At 41.7% G+C, this 18916-nt stretch overlaps 1 protein-coding gene across 1 annotated transcript in view; it reads left to right on the top strand.

Annotated features, from left to right (window-relative positions):
- The first annotated feature begins 2744 nt into the window (after positions 1–2744).
- The window catches only part of LOC128894936 (cadherin-89D), a 45466-nt gene continuing 29294 nt past the window's right edge, over positions 2745–18916 (top strand). Inside the window, exons 1-2 of the mRNA XM_054157046.1 lie at positions 2745–3299; positions 10882–11024. Coding sequence (XP_054013021.1) covers positions 10931–11024 — 94 coding nt within the window. The 5' untranslated portion in view covers positions 2745–3299; positions 10882–10930. The remainder of the gene's footprint in view (positions 3300–10881; positions 11025–18916) is intronic.

Raw genomic sequence — 18916 nt, 5'->3', positions numbered from 1 at the left:
CAATCAAGTTTCTAGTCTGGTCCTCGTGTAATCGGAGGAAAAATTTTTCTCTGGATATTATGATGTTCTATAATATTTCCTATATTGCAAATCAGGTTTCTAATACACATATTTCAGTGGAGATGGGCTAGGTAGTGTATTCCGTCGGTAGTGCAGTGAATTCTGCCGGGATGGCTCGGTAATGTAGAACTCCAATCGTTCAAAAAATTTATCAACAGAGTGATCAACGTTACCAACAGAATTTAATATCCGTGCTACACTCAAAGTCCAACCTTTTGACACGCATCCAACCGAATTGCAAAATTGGCAAGAATGTTGCCAACTTTTAGCGTTCGAAGCAGACGATTTCTGCTAGATTCCAAGCACATTCAACACGAGGGTACTATCGCCATACTAAATCTCGGGGCCGTAGCTTTTACTAAAAGACTCGTAGAACCCTCGTCAGTGGGATCGTCTACAAGTCGCGATCCTCCGAGCGGCTCCTATTTACCTTGGCGACTAAATTGAAGAGGCGAGTCCCAGGCACAGATTGCACGGAATTGCTTAGAATTCGCGATCATCCGGATCCGAGCTTCATTCGTGGCGTGCGAAATGGTTCAAGAAGCCCGCGAGGAGGCTTAATTAATTCCCGCGGCAGTCGATGGTTCGAGCGGGATCAATTTAGCTCAAGGTTCGCCACAGTTCTGGCTCACTCATGCAACAATGTAATCAGCGAGACGTAACGTTGATGCTTCCTGCGAGCGTTTTGTTTCTTTGTCGAATATTTCTGAAAGATTTCGCTCGTGTTATCGCGAGCAGCACGAGCATCGTCGACGATAAAGCAGCCGTTTGGCGCCGTTACGATCGAAGACACAACCGGTGACTCCTTTGGTTCCGTTCCTCGCAACCTCGGGACAGTGAAAGACCAATGAGAGCTGAATCGTAGGGGTGCGCTGATGAACGAGGGCATTTGCAGTCGTGCAAGGTTAATCGAATGATATCCAGGGAAAGATGGCGGGAAATGAAACACAAGGCCAACGTAGGAAGAAAGTGGAGCGGGTGAAAAAGCTCCAGCGAAGATTAAGACGCTGGGGGAAGGAGGAGGAAGAGTATTATTGAATTAAGCTGCGCTCATTGCTCCGCTTAATCACGGCTACTTCCCGTGATTTATCGCGCGACCGTCACATCAGGTGTTTTCCTATCCCCAATTTAAGATTCGGCTCGCAACCTTAAGTCCGTAATTAAATGTAGAGCTGGAGCATTGTTACGAAAGTCGGGGGATGTTTGGAAGACTAGGAAGGATTGCGCGATACTATCATGAAAATTTGTATGGACCTATCCTCAACAATTATTAATCCTTCCCGTATACCTCCTTAAATCGTTTTCGACTAACTATTAATTTATAAAAAAAAAAAAAAAAAAAAATACGAATCGATCAATTTCTATAAAATCACAGTAGGGAGTAATTCCGTCTTGTCTACATATTGCTAATCAATTCGACACATTAACCTCTTCTATTACCGTATACTTAGTCGTAGGTGGATGGAACGGAAGGAAATGGAAAAGCGACGATCCACTAATTGCTACAAGCAGGTAATTACAGTCGGAACAGAACCAACTGGTCGCTCAAGGCTACTTCCCCGCTTATGCGTCACGCTATGTTAGTTGACTCCAAAGGCAGAGAGTGTGTCTACAGGCTTACTCGAAGGAGCGGTTGGAGTACGAGGTGAAGATGCGTCTGTGGGCTTGAGTGGCCCATTGATTCCGTTCTAACAATTAAAGTATCACGAGGACAGTTGATCTCCAAGTGTTTTAGATCGATGTTTAATTTTTGGTTGCTCGTGCTCTAGAAATCACGTTGGAGTAACGCAAAGAGGGGCATTTCTCAAACATTTTTGATGTAGTAATAACGACGCGCAGCGTTTCGGTTAAGATACAGAACTGCTTTATTTTTCCTGGCACGGGCTATTATATACATGTGCCGTACGTGACTTCTACCAGGTTTTTGGAGTGTTGTCCCGTTTGCAGGGAATGGTCGAAGTCCTGCGTGATGAAGTGGCAACACGTGAGAGCAGATGAATAATTGCATGCTTGATACGCGTGGTTCTTTGTTAGGTTTTCGGAGTGTTATCGGAGTGGTACCGGAAATAGAAATAGAATATCGAATGACGAGGATGATAGGGCGTGACACACGTGAACAATTAGGGGTCCGTCCCCTGGGGTCCCCAGAACAAGAGGGCCCTAGAGCAAAACTCCTTACAATTGCTGGAGACTAGAGTTTCACTAGATTTCCGAGTACTTGCCTCGATGAAGTGTAATAATGGATAGAGCTTGTCTTTCCATTTTCTTTCCCGGTCGGCTTGTGTGGGTTCGTTAGAATAAGAACCCCTACCAGTGGTAACTGGTACTAATAATCAGTTATTAGGCGCCCGTTTGTCGTTCTACAAACCCCTCACCTTCGGGTAGGGTCGGGTATGGCCTTCAGGCATAGGTACCTTTGGATAATTTCTTGGAACACACGTGAACAAGTGTATTCTAGGATTGCTGTCTCTTTTAGTGACTTAGTTGCTCACACCTTCCTCGACAAAAGCTCGAACCAAAATTCTATATACTACGAATTTACCATACTCTACCCACTAAATTCTCGATTCTAGATTCACCCCTCTTTAACGAATCAAAGCCTCCATAGTTGTAGCTGTCACCTCGAGTACGCCGTGGAGCCCAAGACGCTGAAGTGGCGCGGACACGCGGTGGTCAGTGGCCGCTGAAAGCGAAAGGACGAACGTCCTACGCGCGAAAGGGGGGTAAACGGTGGATATACGAAGGTGTACACGCGTCCGAATCATTTGCCTGTTCCTTCCTTCGGGGCACGTAGGCAACGGGTCGGAGTCGGTAGCGCCAGCCAACCAGGCCAGGGAACGATACACCTCTGCTTAACCGAGCTGAAAGCCCTAGGGGGGGCCTTCCTCGTGGGGAACCTAGCGGACAGATAGTGGTGGACGTACGGCGAGTTCGAACCGCGGCCAATGCCAGTCGTCAGTGAAACGTGAAACGCGAAACTGGGCGAAAGTTTTAGACCTCCTCGGTGGCTACTTGCAGCTGCAACGTGAGAGGGAGGGCGCGATTCGTCGAGGGACCTGGCGAAATTCGGGCTACCTTATTAGAACGCGCGCGGAAAATCGGGACGAGTCATTCGGATGACGAGTGCCGTGCTGTGTCCTTGCACTTGGTGTGTTTATATACCCATCGGACCACTGCGGTGTCACAGGACACCGACGACGAGCGTCGGTTCCATTCGTTGGAGCATAGACTGAGCGAAGGTCAGTACACCAGAGGCTGCGTACAGACACTTTGATTTTATTGTTGGGGTTGGTAACGGTTCCGTCGACTCACCTGTTAGGAGGACTCGTTGGGAAGGCTACTAGAGGATAATATTTACCTGCGTTCCTTAACCAAGTGTCGTTGAGGCTTCGACAGGATAACGATGTAGCTACAGTAGCATCAGAGTTGCCAATTATTTTAATCTTACTTACAATTTTTTAGACACAGGGCATTCAGAGATTGGTTTTATGTACATAGAAATTTGAAGAGAATTGGGTACTTGCTGGAAAGGGGTCAGAGAGGTGTCCTATAGTGATAACAGGAACCTCCAGAGGCAACTATAGGTACCTCTAGAGGTACTATAGAGGGAAGTCCTGTCATTGTGTCTTTGATAAGCCCTGACTTGGGAAAACGTTCTTAACACACTTGCAAACTAGCGTGTTAGGATTGGAAATGATTTGTGAGGAAGTATCGTAGGTGTCGCACATCAGGTACTAGTTCGGCACATGATAGCAAGCTGGACGAAGATCTGTGATTGATTATTATCATTACAACGTCTCTATTAATTGTATTAGGAGAAAGTGAACACGTCATAACAGAGTAATTGCCTAATTGCGTAAAGTCATGGTTCAACCGGAAACTGCTCTTAAACCTAACCTCGAAAATTGATGTACCGTTACTTTCAGGACTCGTAAATTATACACGGCGCGAAATAATTCAAGTGACGAAGAGAAGTGAGATAATCACGTGCGGTAACATCATTTTTAAACATTCGTACAGGGAATGGATTATTTTATACGCTTGGTAATTGCCTCTGATGTTAATTTTCTCTCCCCGATGAAACTGATTCAAATTAGATAGAACACTTTTTTTTTATATTTAAATAAGTCAATTTATTTATTTTCAATTAAAGTTTGCGAGTAGAGTTTGCCCATTTGGTTTGTTGGGTTTCTTTTATGACCCTTGGTTTCCTGTTTTGCAATTAACCGAACATGATACAGTGGCAGGAATAAATGTAAATTGCAATAACGATTGCACATAATTCGCGTTCATATTCATGAACTTCATTCCTGACTATAACAAACAGAAATTTTGCGTGATTCGCTCTTGGGGAACTGCAATTGGGTAATTGCTCAGGAACTCATTCGAGTTTTACTGCGCGTAAAAAAATAAATCGAGCGAACAGAATTATGAAATAATGAAAGTCAAATCTCACGTTCCTTGAAATCTGCACAGGAGGAATTCATTGTAACGTCATTTTATTATCTGTTAGCTGTAGGTTAAAATGCACGGAGCACATTTTATGTAGAACGATACTCTTCCAAATCAGTACTTTTGCCAAGTTAGTTCGTTCTTAAATAAAGGATGCTTTAAAAGACGTAAAAATTCATTGAACGCCGAGAGAAGTGGTTGACACGCGTTCAATCATCTTACGTCGTTGCAATTATTTTCTTTGCTGCGGCAACATTCTACGCGAAGGTATTACAACCTTAGAACGCTACACAATTTCACGTTCCTTAGGGAACTACAGTTACATGCTGATCATGGTGCACATATTTCTGATGAACGATTATTCATCCTGTCGGTGAAAACAAATCTTCAGAGATGTTCGAGACAACATCTCGCGTGACGATAAACGCGATAAAGTGTGATTCAATGAACCATGACAGCATGTTGTTCAAATACGATTATGGAAATCAATTTATTAAATATCACTGGCAATCAGCATTCATTATATCATTGGAAGTCTTGTATCTATCAGTCATATCTTCACTTTCGTTTTAAATTGAAATCAAAATTTGTTTCGATTTAATATCTTCCTTTTTGATAGATATTTTGTTATAATTAAATAAAGTGCATGTTCACGAATCGTAAAATATTGTAGAGTATCCAGAATCAACCCCTCCGTATAATGTCTTCCTCGAAGTCTCGCAACGTCCTCCAAGCATTAACTCGTCTTATTACCCAAAACAGCGAATATATTTAAGGTGGAGAGAGTTATCCAAGCACCTGCTATTTGCCTCATAAACAGTCTCGACAGTTTTCACAAACAGAGGCCGAAATGGTTTGACAGTAAGGGGATTAGAATAATGAGAGAACCGAAGAACGCGGAGACAACGCGTGTTCCTTGTTCGCTTGTTGTACTCACGCTTCCCCACGTTTCTTCGTACACGTTTAAACATCCCAGGCATTTCTATTATTCCTCGACAGCTGTTTTGAACCCGTAGGTTTCACCTCGTTTAACGTAACAACTGCTGGTAGTATGCAACACAGTGTTTAACCTTTAATTACCAGTTACACGCACACAGCACGCAGGGAACGCGATGGAAGAATTTATGCTAACCGTTAATTTCCATGGATCTAGTTAACTTCCTCGTGATTTAAGCAGGTCTAGATCGTGGGAAACGTATGAAATGAATGTACATAATAATTTGTATAAATTAGCGGAGCTTGCGGTATTGGCCAATCGAGAGTCGAGCCTCGAGGTATTGACTTCTATACGATGATGTTTGATTTTGCAACTTTATAGATGTTTCATTTATAAATTTACACTCGTATCCTTCACTTTTGTAAGATAAGAAATTGTATAAATTTATATAAATTATTGGAATTTAATTAGAATTTGTGCGATTTAAAGTACATTTACGTGGAATTTAAGTTTCGTTTACACAAACTTTTATAGTATAATTAAATGTATGAGAATTAATTTGAATTCACACGAGATTTAAATAAATTTATGATGTCCAAAGAATGACAAATACTAGCATTTTATTATAGACAGACACGATACAATTTCAATAATATTTGATATAAGCAAAAACAAATAAGCAAATCAGGACCATTCTTCTAGTTCTTGGCAATAGCAGTACACGAACGTGAGAAAGCAGGACAGGTGGCGATCCTAACCACCAATGTTATGAAACACGCTGTACGACACCACTAAATGCCTGAAATTTTAAAAACGTGGAAAACCATAAGGTTTCCCGGTGCACAGTTTAACGCGTTACGGTTCTCCAGGGTAACACGACGACCGAAGGCGTGCGCTCGCGCCATTAAAACAGACACCGTTCACTCGCGCAACACGAAACACGTAATTGAGCGAAAGTTTAGCTTGCTAGTCTCCGTAGGCCTGAACGGAAGTGTCGTTACGCCGTTTAGAAGCTTCTTATTAACCCCGAGTGACTCTGAACTCACATATCCATTATCTACGCCCCTCATCTCTGGTTCGTCATACCATCTGTATCAATTGTGTCTCAAAGCAGCGGTATGATTTACAAACAATTCACAAGAATTCATTTGAAGAATTTTTTTCGGGAATATAATTTTCTTCTTGGAGGATTAAATCCTTGTTATTATGATACCAGGTAGTAATTTTGTACAGTGTCTACCTAATCGTAAATTTGATTTGTACACAAATCAATAAAAATTTATTTTCAAAGGATCTTTTTTCTACGAAAGCCAACTTTGGGAGCCTCTACTTTCCAAACCGCTTCGAAATCATCAAACCGATGACTTAAACCCCCCGTCTAACTTTTCGTGGATCGCAGTATACCGCAATTCCAGCAAGATCCCTGGCAGCAGACACAGATGCCATCGATTTGAATCGGAATGGACCGCACGCTTCCAAGTGTGCCGCTGACACGCGCGATCAAGATTGATCGTCCTGCAATCCCGTGTCTGAGCGTTCTTGCCGTTCGAAAAACCTCTGGACAAGTAACGAAGGAGGAGTTAATCAGTATCCTTGAAGGATCCTCGAAGCACCGCGTTCCAGTGTCCTGTTGAAAGAGGAACTTTGTAGCAGGACAAATGCCGTCTTTTCGTGGCGCGCGAAACGTCCTGAAACTGTTACTCTTTGTTCGCGTGCGGGGGCGGACAGGGGTCTGGGAGTCCCCGATAATAATCCCGGAATAGAGTTCGCTTAAGGCAGCCTATCCGCCTCTGTTTCCCTCAGTGGCCGTTAATCGGATCGAGATCGTCTCCACCGTAGAAAGCGCCGCGAGCCGTCCTTGCACTTGGTGCGCTGAAATTTATACGGCTTTCATTCCTTCGCTACTTTAAAGTAGGTTCGGTATTTCACTTGTGCCCGATTCCCCCCTTTCCACTCTCTTTCTCGCGGTCTCCAGTTTTCTCCGCCTGTTCCTCGGCTTCGCCTTCGCGCTCCGTGATCGATGATCCATGGGGTCTATGATGACACGAAATTTATGCTACTTGGTCATCGATCGGTTGTTATTTATAGCGTTTTCGAGCCTGGTGGAGGGTTTCGTTGGCAATGGAATTTATAATAACTGACGTGGAAGATCAAATGGGTAAATAAGTAGGAACACGAAGAATTTTGTTAGGAAATGTAAGATATTTTAAAAGAAGTTTAAATATATTTAGATCGAGTTAATTAAAATTATTCGTAGGGGTGCACTTGTGTTTACGTTTCTAGTGTATTTATATGCTATGTATTATAGTGTATTTATACGAAGAGCGTAAATTTGCACCATTTGCACACCGTACATATTCTAGAGTATTTTGTTACTGTATTATTTTGTCTGCAGAAATATTTTCAGAGTTATATCACGAAATAAAACATCGTTGTCGTATTTTTAGAATGAAACAACCGTGAAATGGAATAACGTGTTGTCTGAAATGGTATTTCTAATAATGTTATTTCAAGAGTGCTCAGGTCTGTCTGTGACGGGCCGATTCTCCTGAGAGACTAGCCGCATGTATAACTGTCGCAGGGATGATTTTCTATTTTATGTCCCGTGTAAACAACTGGAGTAAGAACTGTAATCCATTGTCACGTTACTCGCGACACACTGCTCTGAATATTCGCCCATTGACCTATTAATACAATCTATTTATGTACAGTCTATAATTGTACCGCTCTATTTTATTCTATCGAAATCACAATTCCTCGTTCATCTTTGAAACTGTTATTACTAGTCTGAAATATGGTAATGAAAATCCATATTTCTATATACACAGGTGAAAAGCAGAGACTTAAATTGATGCTTCGACTCTTAAATGTTGCAACGTGTATTTTGTATTTTATGTTCTATATGTTTATGAATTGTGTAGTTTTGAATATTTGTCTTCGTTATAAGTACGTAAATATCTACAGTTGACGTATTATCTTTAATTACGACCATTTCTCTAAGTCTCCTTTCACGGAATGAATCTCCAACAGTAAACAGATCATCAGGATCCTTTTCCGCGTGCTGTGAATTATAATAGACAATTTACACCGAACAGTTGTAGACAGTGACTGATGTGATCGATAAAAATGGAAATTAGATTTCTTTTCCGAAACCGTGCAAAAGTTCTCAATCTAGTTTAAAGTTATCCGGAGTACGTCGGATTGATTGACAGCAACAACTCGTGTAACGCCAATTTGTTCGAGCTACGGTTACCAGCACCGTCGAAAGTGAAATCGCGCAGTGCAAAAACTTCGACGGAGATTTTCATCATAATTTGTCGTCCAGTTCTTAACATTCCGACACAATTGATGGCGCAATTTTGTAACAGCCTGCACTCGATCTTCCATGATAAATAAATGTCTCCAATTTATATTTTACACGATTTAGAAGATTTCACTGAAAAAAAAAAAATACTTGTGGTTATTTTGACAATAGTAGCAAATATATAATAAGATTTCGCTTCATATTATCTTTAAATATTGAAATTTAAGCGGATACTTTTTACGATGTAATTGATGTCGAATCACCATCTTGCTTCTTATAGATAAATTGTTTGTATAATTCATATTACACCTCCATTTACTTTTTTCACTTTATGCAAACGCTTTAAGATGGTCTATAATAATATTAAAAACTTCAAGTGTCTTAATCCGAGTATACCTCCTGCGTTGAATATAATGAACCTTGCACCTTGATCTCCATTCGAGAGATTAAAATCATTTTTCTTGAAATTCATTACATACATACTTCCTCAAGTTTCGCTTATTGCTGCGGAAACAAACTTTCACACCTTTGTTGGACGCATAAATCATTGCGCTTTACTTACACTTCATTCGTGAGTTCCTTCTTCACCGTGACTAATGCTGTAATAGCAGCATGTAATTATAGAAACTTAATAATTATGTATATACATACTGTTCGTTGCTGTTCCAGCGAAAGATTGCCATCTTAATTAATTTTGACGTAACCTTTGGAATAATTTCTTGTTCATATAAAATTATGAAAATTCAATGTGTGGACTCTGCTTGTGTTGTTTATTCTTAGCATTAATATTAACAACAAAATTAAATAGACAATTTTTATCAAGCTTACGTATTACTAAAAAATATTTAAATACAGATTGAGGAAAATATTTGATCTATCAGCGGAGTAGAAGTTTTCTATAATTCCACTTAGAGTTTAAATACCTTTATTAATTCCTAGAGGGCATTTCGTTTTCGATAATGAACATGTTTAGATTTATGATACTTGTTATGTAAACTTCTCTCGAAAACTTCCAAAGATCGTCTTCTTTGTTTCCACGTTTTTTTTGGTGAATTTCTTCAATGGAATCTAATTTTATTTTTCCACCATGTGAACTTTTCCTCGCGAAGGATTTCATTTTCACGCATTCCATCGATTTTTCAGAGGCCATACACGGGTTTCGCAAGTTCCCGCCTAATTTATACAATTTCACCGCGGGAACAATTACACGATCCTGCCGCGGACGTGAATGTATTACACCCAGGGATGCCTGGTGCTTTCTCTTTAACTTGAACTTAATTGCACGGCGAACGCAGCCTCGCTTCCCTCTCAATGCGAGCGTTGTTACGCCTCGAACGTGGGTTACATCGTTTTCTAACCGACTTAAGTCTAACCGGTACCGTAAACAGAGGAGAGCCTCCTAACCTCGCTGATCGTGAACCTAATTGCGCTACTGAGTACGGAGCGCCTAGCCATTCCCGCTCGAGCGTAATGCGGGCTTTCCACGTGCGAGGATTTTATCGGCACCTTCGACTGGCCCCGGTTTTCTTGCACATAGAAATACCATGGCGTTGACTATTTATGTACAGAATTCTGATCATTTAAATGGCGTCAGTTTCGTTGCATCTGGAAAAACGTCGATCAACCTGCTAACAATGACTTTGTCTACAAAAATATGGCGATTCGTTCCTTCTTTGTTAATACAGTCTCTACAATTTCTGGCAATGTTCTCGCCTACAAAAATATGGCGATTCATTCCTTCTTTATTAATAATAAAACCTCGCAAACATAAAATTCCTCCATGCAATGGTGGAAGTGAAGGAGTGCAAGCTTGACAAATACAAAATATACAGTTTTTACCGGGTTTTGAATGGAATACAATCTCTGCAAGAGCCATAGTTCCAGTGCTGTTATTATTGTCATGAAACTGGTGTAGCGATACAGTCTTGGCGTCAACAATCTCACCACGTGTAAGCCCTGCCATAAGCCTGCATCGTTACGCTTTGGCGCGCCTTTTACTGGAACCGCGCGATGCATCAGCCGTTTGTATCGGATGCACGTTGCATCCAGTTCAGTCGGCGAAGATGCAACGTCACGGTGCACTGACCTCGGTGTTTGTCGACGACTCACAGTAAATACATAATTTCAGACATGTGCGAGGCTAGGCCGTGACCCGGGACGAAGAAGAGGACCTGAACATGACGCCATCAGGGAGGAGGTCGTTTTTGAATTCGCTGACCCTCGTTGCAGTGACCTTTCTGCTGTTTTGGAGTCATCTCGATCGCGTGACAGGTGAGTTCACACCTTGCATGTTTCTTTATTACTTTATTTTCTTGGTTTACCGTGAATATCGGTACAGATTAATGTTAGTTGCATCGAGGATGCGTAATTACCAGCAAACATCTCGCCTCGTGGAAACGAGTTTATAGTGCCAATAAAATTTAATTAAAACAATCGAAATTGGAACGTTCCGTATTAAACAAGTTTCGACGACTGCGGCTGACTGATGTATCGTCAATCACGTTTTGGGTGCGCGGCACTCGACAAGCATTTTAGCTTAATGAAATGAATTTAATCCTGCGATCGCGCAAAACGATTTCACTCGTCGTTTGCAAATATTTGCAGGATTCTAATTGTATCGGAATAATACTTTGTTGACATCGTCGCATCGAATTTTCTGATTTCCATCGTTTCAGTGCAGCGAACATTACACGCTTCATTTGAAATTAATTATGTAACCGAGGGATTTAAGTGTTAATAAAATTAATAAAATTCGAGTACGAATCTACGTGCGAAGCTACGTACAATTATTAGAACAGAGCAAAAATAAAATAGATGCAAACTTAAGCAGTGGCAATTAAACGAACGGCGCAAAAACTATTCGTGTTATAACTATTTTATCAAGATTCTTTTTAAGCTGGAAATATTAAATATTCTTTTGATTACAAAAAAAAAACGACAGAAAAAAATTGTATCCGTAGCCAGAGTTGAGAAAGCAAGAAACGGAGTTCAGTTTCCTGTAACTGTATTCGGTGCGACTGGAACTTTTTTCAACCGCGAATTATTAAAGCGGAAGGAAAAGCTTGCAACCCGCCAAATTGTTCTTGTTTACCGATGGAAAAGCAACTCTCTGAGTTTTTACGCCACGCATAATGAGAGGCAAAATAATGAAAATAATGCCTACTTCACGTTGCGTTTCTCCACCTTGCTGAAGTGCAAGGCAAATATACTGGGTGTTCCGTAATATGTTCAGACAAATTCGGTGTTCGATGATAAATTCAAAGTAACTAAAATTATTATACAAAATTCACATTATACTCGATGTCTTTGAGACTGTTGACCACAAGTGAAACGAGTAAATGATTTATTCTTAAAAATAGTCTTGGGTCTTCTTTAAAATGAAATAAACATACATACATATTTTATCAAGTTTCGTCGAATAAGTTTCCAAAGATCGTTAAAATTCTAGGATCAGTGTTCACGTACTGTTGGACACCCTGTGTATTTAGATAAACCTATTCCTGACCTACTATAGCACACGACACTTTCAGGAATACAGTTCCTCGCGAAGATGGATCGTTGATTCCCATCGTTACCATTTTAGATCGTGAGATCGAGGCCTCGTTCGTATCCAAACCGCAATTTGTTCGTCGTTAATGAATCTTTTCTCGCTCGTTCGAGCGCAAATGGATTAATTAATTCGGTGTCTCGTTACGCGCGCCGGGTCTTGTCAATTTTAAAGTAGGAATGAACGATTTTTAAATAATAGGCAAATATTGGAACGGTTAGAAATTGTAAACTGTTCGTTGAAAAAAATTCCAGAAAGATTCGATTGGAAAGGGTACACGATTTTTCCGAACGCTCAATAAGCAAGTTTATTTAATATTCGTTAATTGTGATCGATTAACCTCGCATACATCAACCGTGAAATCTCCGAGAAATTTATTATTAAATATCGAATTCATCGCGAAAGCATTTTGCAGTAATTTGTGTTTCGTTCCCGTTGTCTGCTTTTATTATCCTCCGCGTTTCAGTGTTTATTTTCCCCGTTGCATACACGAATATCGTTATTTATTGCACCGAAGGATTAATCTCTTCATAGATGGTATCAGTTAATAGTTCCAATTCCGTGTTCGCTAACGTTTCCGTTTAAAGCCCAGCGAAACGTGTATTTGTTTTATTCATAATTTCATCGTCAGTTGGAAGCGATCCCGTTGACAGCTCTTCAAAAGTAAAAGTTCCTTGCTTCCTTAATGTTCGTTTCTTCCTGCTCTTCACCTCGCTGAATTTAATTGTTTCCACGCCATAAACACATACAGTCCGCTGCAAAAGTCTGCATGCTTCTACCATCAAATTCTCAAGGATCTTTGATAGCGAGCGCGAGGTGTATTTAGCCCCGCCGCTCGGGAATTTCGAGGATCCTTTTTCATCCCCGAATTAACGAGGACATTCCTGCTGGAAGACAAGAAAGGCTGGAATCCAGCCGACAATGCACTGTCGCATAAACCGAGCTAGTTAAACGCTCGTGCAATGCTGTGCATAATATTGAGACAAGTCCGCGCTGAATTCGAGGCGAATTGTTCTTCGGAACTTTCTCTGATGGTTATTGCGATTTTTGTTGCATACTTCTACGTTATTTGTGGAGGACAAAGGATCGACGTTTGTTTGTAATACGCATCACAATATAATTAGAGTGTCGTCCAATCGTGTAGCTTTAGCGAAGGCTGAAGATCCTCTAGGCGTTGAAAGGGTACTGTCACTTCTACTGTATCCTACATCTGGTGAAAAACAATTATCGAATCAACTTTCTCAAAAAATAAAGCGAACCAACTTCCAAGAATAAATGAACAATGCACGCCTAACGTGACATTATTCCTACTGAACGTTCAACGCGTTGATTGCCACGTCACCCACATATGGGTGACAGGACTCTTCATTAAGAAATCAAATAAATTAATTCGGAAGATGAGATGTTAAAGAGAACGGCGAAATTACAAAAATAAGTACTAGTTTGAATTCAACAAAAATGAGTTCCAGTCATATGTAACAAAGTGTTAAGCCCGTATAAATTTTCACGAGTAATTTGGCAGTGAACGTGCGAACAAGCAAGTGGCACGTCGAAACCTCTAAAGTATCGAAGGATACCCCTGAACGCCCGTTAAAGGAGACGTAACAGCGAAAAATGAAAGGGAAAACATATTCTCTCCCTCGTTATTCGAATCTATTTTAAAATTAATAATCGGCGCTGTTTCGTTTCCGTCGCGTGTAGCAATTCGGACAAAGGACGCGATGACAGTCGCGTATCGTCCCGAAGCAGGTGAGAGATAATTACCATAATCGCGGCAGTTTGTTCGGCATAACCCGGCACGTAAACGACGCAGTGTGCCTCGGAATTATGGCGAGAGATGTGTGGATACGTCTAGCGATACGCTCGTGTCCGCGACGTAGCTCCGTCGAACCGCTGGAAGTGCGGAAACGTGCAAAAAGCTGGCCGACCTTGTCCCACTTCCGTCGAAGCTTTGGGGAACGAGCTTACTTGTGTAAATGATACACAACACATGCACCAGCCGCGGCCTGTGGCGCGTAGTCGAACCGTTTCGTTATGTAATCGTTTCGCTGCGCACACACTGGGTGTTTCAGAATTGAGGCTATCGCGTGCGACAGCTTTTTTCGGTCGTGGGATCGGAGAGGAGTCGCCGTCGGCCAGGGATGATGAATAACCCGTTATAGTAATTTATCGGGAACGTTTAGTCGATTGGATGGTTATTCGGAGAAACTTTTGCTTGTTCGACGGTTCGTAATTGAGATTCGTACATTTTGTTTAAAAAATCGTCAAATGTTATTCGATGTATGTGGAGTGGTTGCTGAAATAGGGATTTAAAGAAACTGGTTCACCGTGATTGATTTTGTCTCACTGGGTCTGGCTGACATCGCGTGGAACAGAAAAATGATCCTTCGTAAGAATACAGACTTCACGAGTTCCCCAAAAATGGCGTTTTATCTTAAATTGCAGTCGTTAGGAGAGTAAGTCTGAGAAACAGGTTCGCAATGTTTGACTTCGTCTATTTAAGTTAGCTCGAATGGTATTGCTAGTAAAAAAGAACATCAGTCCTCGAAGAAGCTGCATGTCATATTGGGTGAAAATCCCTAACATAATCCCACTGGATCGGTTTTTCTAGCCGATGCAGACCTCGGAAGTTTTACAAACATTTTGTTTCCCAGTAACAGCATTTTATCTTAGGTTGTGGTTCTGAAAGATTCTAAGAGATTGGTTCACGATGATTGATTATCTCTTCCTGAGTAGGGTCCGATAATGTTGCAGGGAGAATGGAAGATCAATTCTGCCAGGAATACCAAGTCGTATTAAGACAGACTCCTATCCTGATATCAAAACTTTTTGGCAAAACTTTGTTCTAAACAAAAAAATGGTGCCTCATCGTCGAAATTAATTTTCTATCGATCTTACCTAACGAGGTGATCCATGGTTTAGTCAGTGTTCGTAAGGCCTCAAATGAAATGCAACCAATACTACTCGACGCGGTTTGCAATTTATCGTACCACATTCCCTTTAATCCAGCTCTGATCTCTCTCCATCTCCTCCCTTCCCCGTGTTCTCCTTCTCAACAATATCAGTCACATTCTTCCCTTTCTTGTTGAATCTTCTTAAACAGTAGTTTCTACATCAGAATTCCGGAGTGGTTCAATTAACGGCTGCGAGTACATCAAGTATATTCCTTACCATATTCTGTAATATTCCTCGATAACAGCTATCTTTCTACATTCAGAATTATTCTGAATATCTTGCGCAAATACTCTGTACTTATGGATATTATGTTTTTCTTGAAGAGGGCCACGAAACGTTGAATAGAATGTCCTCTTAATTAAAGTTATGTTTCATCCTGCTTTCATGACCTACTTTCCATTATTGACATTAATTTCGAGACAGCGGAAGATACCGCGTTTGATTCTTATTCATGGTCCTCGCGTTGTTCATTCAGCTACTTTAAATACACCTGAGTGAAATATCCGTGAACGCTTGAGAGATAGTACATAGTTTAATAATTAGAAGATTACTAGACGCGATAATTGAATATCGACTTGAATTTATGTTAATTTTGAACAAAACGATATTCGTCTGAAGAAAGAGACCGTCCCCCTTCCCTCAGGAAATTATACTTTCAACCCATTCGATGCCAACTACGAGATGTCCCGTAGTTCGAATTGATCGCAATTATTCAAGGGATAGGTTTGTAGCCCTTTGAGTCACAAATTATTCACGCAAAAGAAGATCGTGAATTTTCTTTTTATAAAACAACAAATTTAATATCACTTTTTAGTATCTTAATGATAACCTATATTACACATCTGTATTAAATCTTGGAGCACAAGGCAGATAGCTTTAAATTTGCCTGGCAGTGAATGGGTGAATTGATTAACGCGTACAAAAATAATTAAGAATCCAAGATAAAACGAATCGAATAAACCTTGATTTTCTGCTTGAAAAGAAAATAATACGAAGAAAATACGCGGTTCACCCTGTATACGCTGTGTCCCGTACATCCATTGTCGCAACCGACATATAACTTGTCGCGTTGAAGATCCGTCTGCGACGTTTCTTTCGGCCGTCTCTGGAAAGTAATTCTCTTCGAATCGACTCGAGGCAGAATCAGACAGAGGGGAATGGAGGAAGACGGCAGTCGCGGGAACAAGGCTGCCAGGAGAAAAAGTGAAACAGAAGGGGTGGAGGGAAAAGAGGCAACGGGGGAAGGACGAGATTTGCGAGAGGATTTCTTTTAAAACAGCCGCAGCTCTTCCACCGACTATTCGCGATCCTCGAAGGCGCGTTTCCGAGCGGTTTGACAGTTCCTACGAGGGCGGAACTTCCGGCGGATTATGCGCCGTCGGGAGCTTTATCCGCGTGATCGATGAAAAGAATCGAGCGCCGATTGCTTCCACTAACAAACGTAATTCAGACATTTCGAACACAGTGGAACGCTACCTGAGGTAGCTTATTAAACGGTGAATTTCGTACCTACAGTTAACACGTTGACAGTCAAGCTAAAATTCGTGATAATGTCTATAAAGTTAAAAGTTTGTCTCGAGTCTATTAAAGGTTAGATAATTTAACATCTGTCGTAATATTTACTTTTTCAACGTTGTCCAATTCACGACTCCTGTCCAAATTTATTCTCATTATCGTCTCACCTTTGAAATTAATTTTTTTAGTTCCCTAATCGAAAGTCCTGTCGCCCATTTCTGGGTGACGTGGCGACCACGTGTTAATTTGGGACTCAATTTTGTTGAGGTCGATATTTTAATTAAGATAAAAGCAACATCGATGAATTATATATTCTCGATTTTGTAGGAATTTAATGACGATTTTTTCTATATTATGAAAGTGGTCGCTTATTTAAATAATAATTCTTCATGTGGAGAAGTGTTCGTTTCCTACCGAGGCTCCCTCACCTAAGCCCACGTTCGTCATGCGAATCTAATAAAAGGCAATCTCTATGTCAACCTAAGCCCAAAGATCTTACTCAACCTGTCGAACTACACATTGCCCCATGTTCATGTAACGTACCACTTACAGCCCAATCTGAAAACAAACTAGAGTTCTCCTTTCTCATGCATGTCCAGTATCAGCTAATTTCTGCCTTTCGATAAAAGTTCTCCGCGTTAAGAGCCCGCGTCGAAAAAGGTTCGCGATTGGCCGCCCCGTAACACGCGCGACGATAAATAATCGTAGCGTGAAATCTGGTCCAGAATCGCGTCGGCTCGGTAATCGAATTCGATGTCTGGACGAAAATTTTTCCATCGGTACCCGCTTACGTGTTCCGCGCGAAAAGCGTAATAACGCCGCATTGCGTTGCGGTCAATGCATGTGCATGTGTTTAAAGGCACCATTGGGCCAAGGAGTTATGCGCTATGACGTACGATCGATAGCTGCAACAGGAAAAACCAGACGCGAAAAGAACGGAGAACCGATCGCCACACGGCTACGATGCGTGTCCGACTGTTTAGCTTCGGTTTCCAATCGGCAGGCGATCTGGTGAAAGTATGGAGTACGTGTTTTCTGGAAACACCTGTAGACGTTTGAAAACACGCCGCTCCTGCTGGTCTAATGGTAGCACCGGGTTTAACGAACCTTCGCTGTCAGCCAGCTAATGATAATGATTAACCGTGGCCCACTCGTGGGGGAGATAATGACAGTGATTTTCGTTTCGGAAGCAATACTGATCGATATTCTTTCAGCGGAATGGCGCGTTTGTTAAAATGTCTGGAGAAGTGGAGGCGGTGGTAACACTTCAAGGGAGGGCGTGGCAAATGAGCAGGTATTGCTGGCTTTCGATAACCGCGTACCCCATTCCAATAGCAACAGAATTTGGGAATTTAAAAATTAATACTGCAATACTGCAATTTGAATTGTGCAATTCTGTGTTGAAAGTGACTCGAAACCGAGTTAGGTAGCCATTTCTATCTGAAATCAACCCAACTGTATCTCTCCCTTCAATCCAACGTAAAATTTCTCTAATACATAATATACCTAATAATCAATTACTGTCCCCAAACCTAAGTCAATGATTAATTCTCTGACTTCAAGCTCCCCGTAAAATTGTCACCTGAAACCGTGGTGAGCAGCGTCGTTCGTCCCAGAATTCAAGCAAATTCGATACCAGGCTCCCTCGGCGTGACCTTAAATTATAAAGCGATCCGGCAACGTCCCAAGACGCCGGGATACGAGCGCGTAATGAAGCAAACAGAGAAGCGACGACGTGTTTCACCGCAGAAATATGTTCCGCGGGGCGAAAACCAACCGCTCGTGCCGTGGTTTCATTCGCGTCGACGTGCAAAGCGCGGGGCTCACATTTCAAGTGGATCCGTTGAATCCAGTTCGCGGGCAGCCCGGCTAATTAGCCCGCGCCGGCTGGACGAGAGCGTAAAACATTGTTTCCGACTGCGAAAGGGAAAAGATCGAGGGACGATACGGGGAACGCGTACGGGTTACCTGGAGGATGTTCGTGTCTCGCCGCTCGGCGAGATGCTATCTCAATTTATTCAGGGCCCCGTCGATCCGATCTAGGGAGCCTGCAACGCGTCGTGGAATTGCTCACGGTTGCATCAGGCCGATTCGATGATCGCTGGTCGAGGAGATTGCTACCCTCACTGCCGGTTTGATCTCTGCG

This window comes from Hylaeus anthracinus, unplaced genomic scaffold (genome assembly GCF_026225885.1).
Source record: "Hylaeus anthracinus isolate JK02 unplaced genomic scaffold, UHH_iyHylAnth1.0_haploid 0, whole genome shotgun sequence".
Classification (NCBI taxonomy): Eukaryota; Metazoa; Arthropoda; class Insecta; order Hymenoptera; family Colletidae; genus Hylaeus; species Hylaeus anthracinus.
Note: the sequence above shows the minus strand (reverse complement) of the source record. Positions and strands in the feature narration are given on the sequence as shown.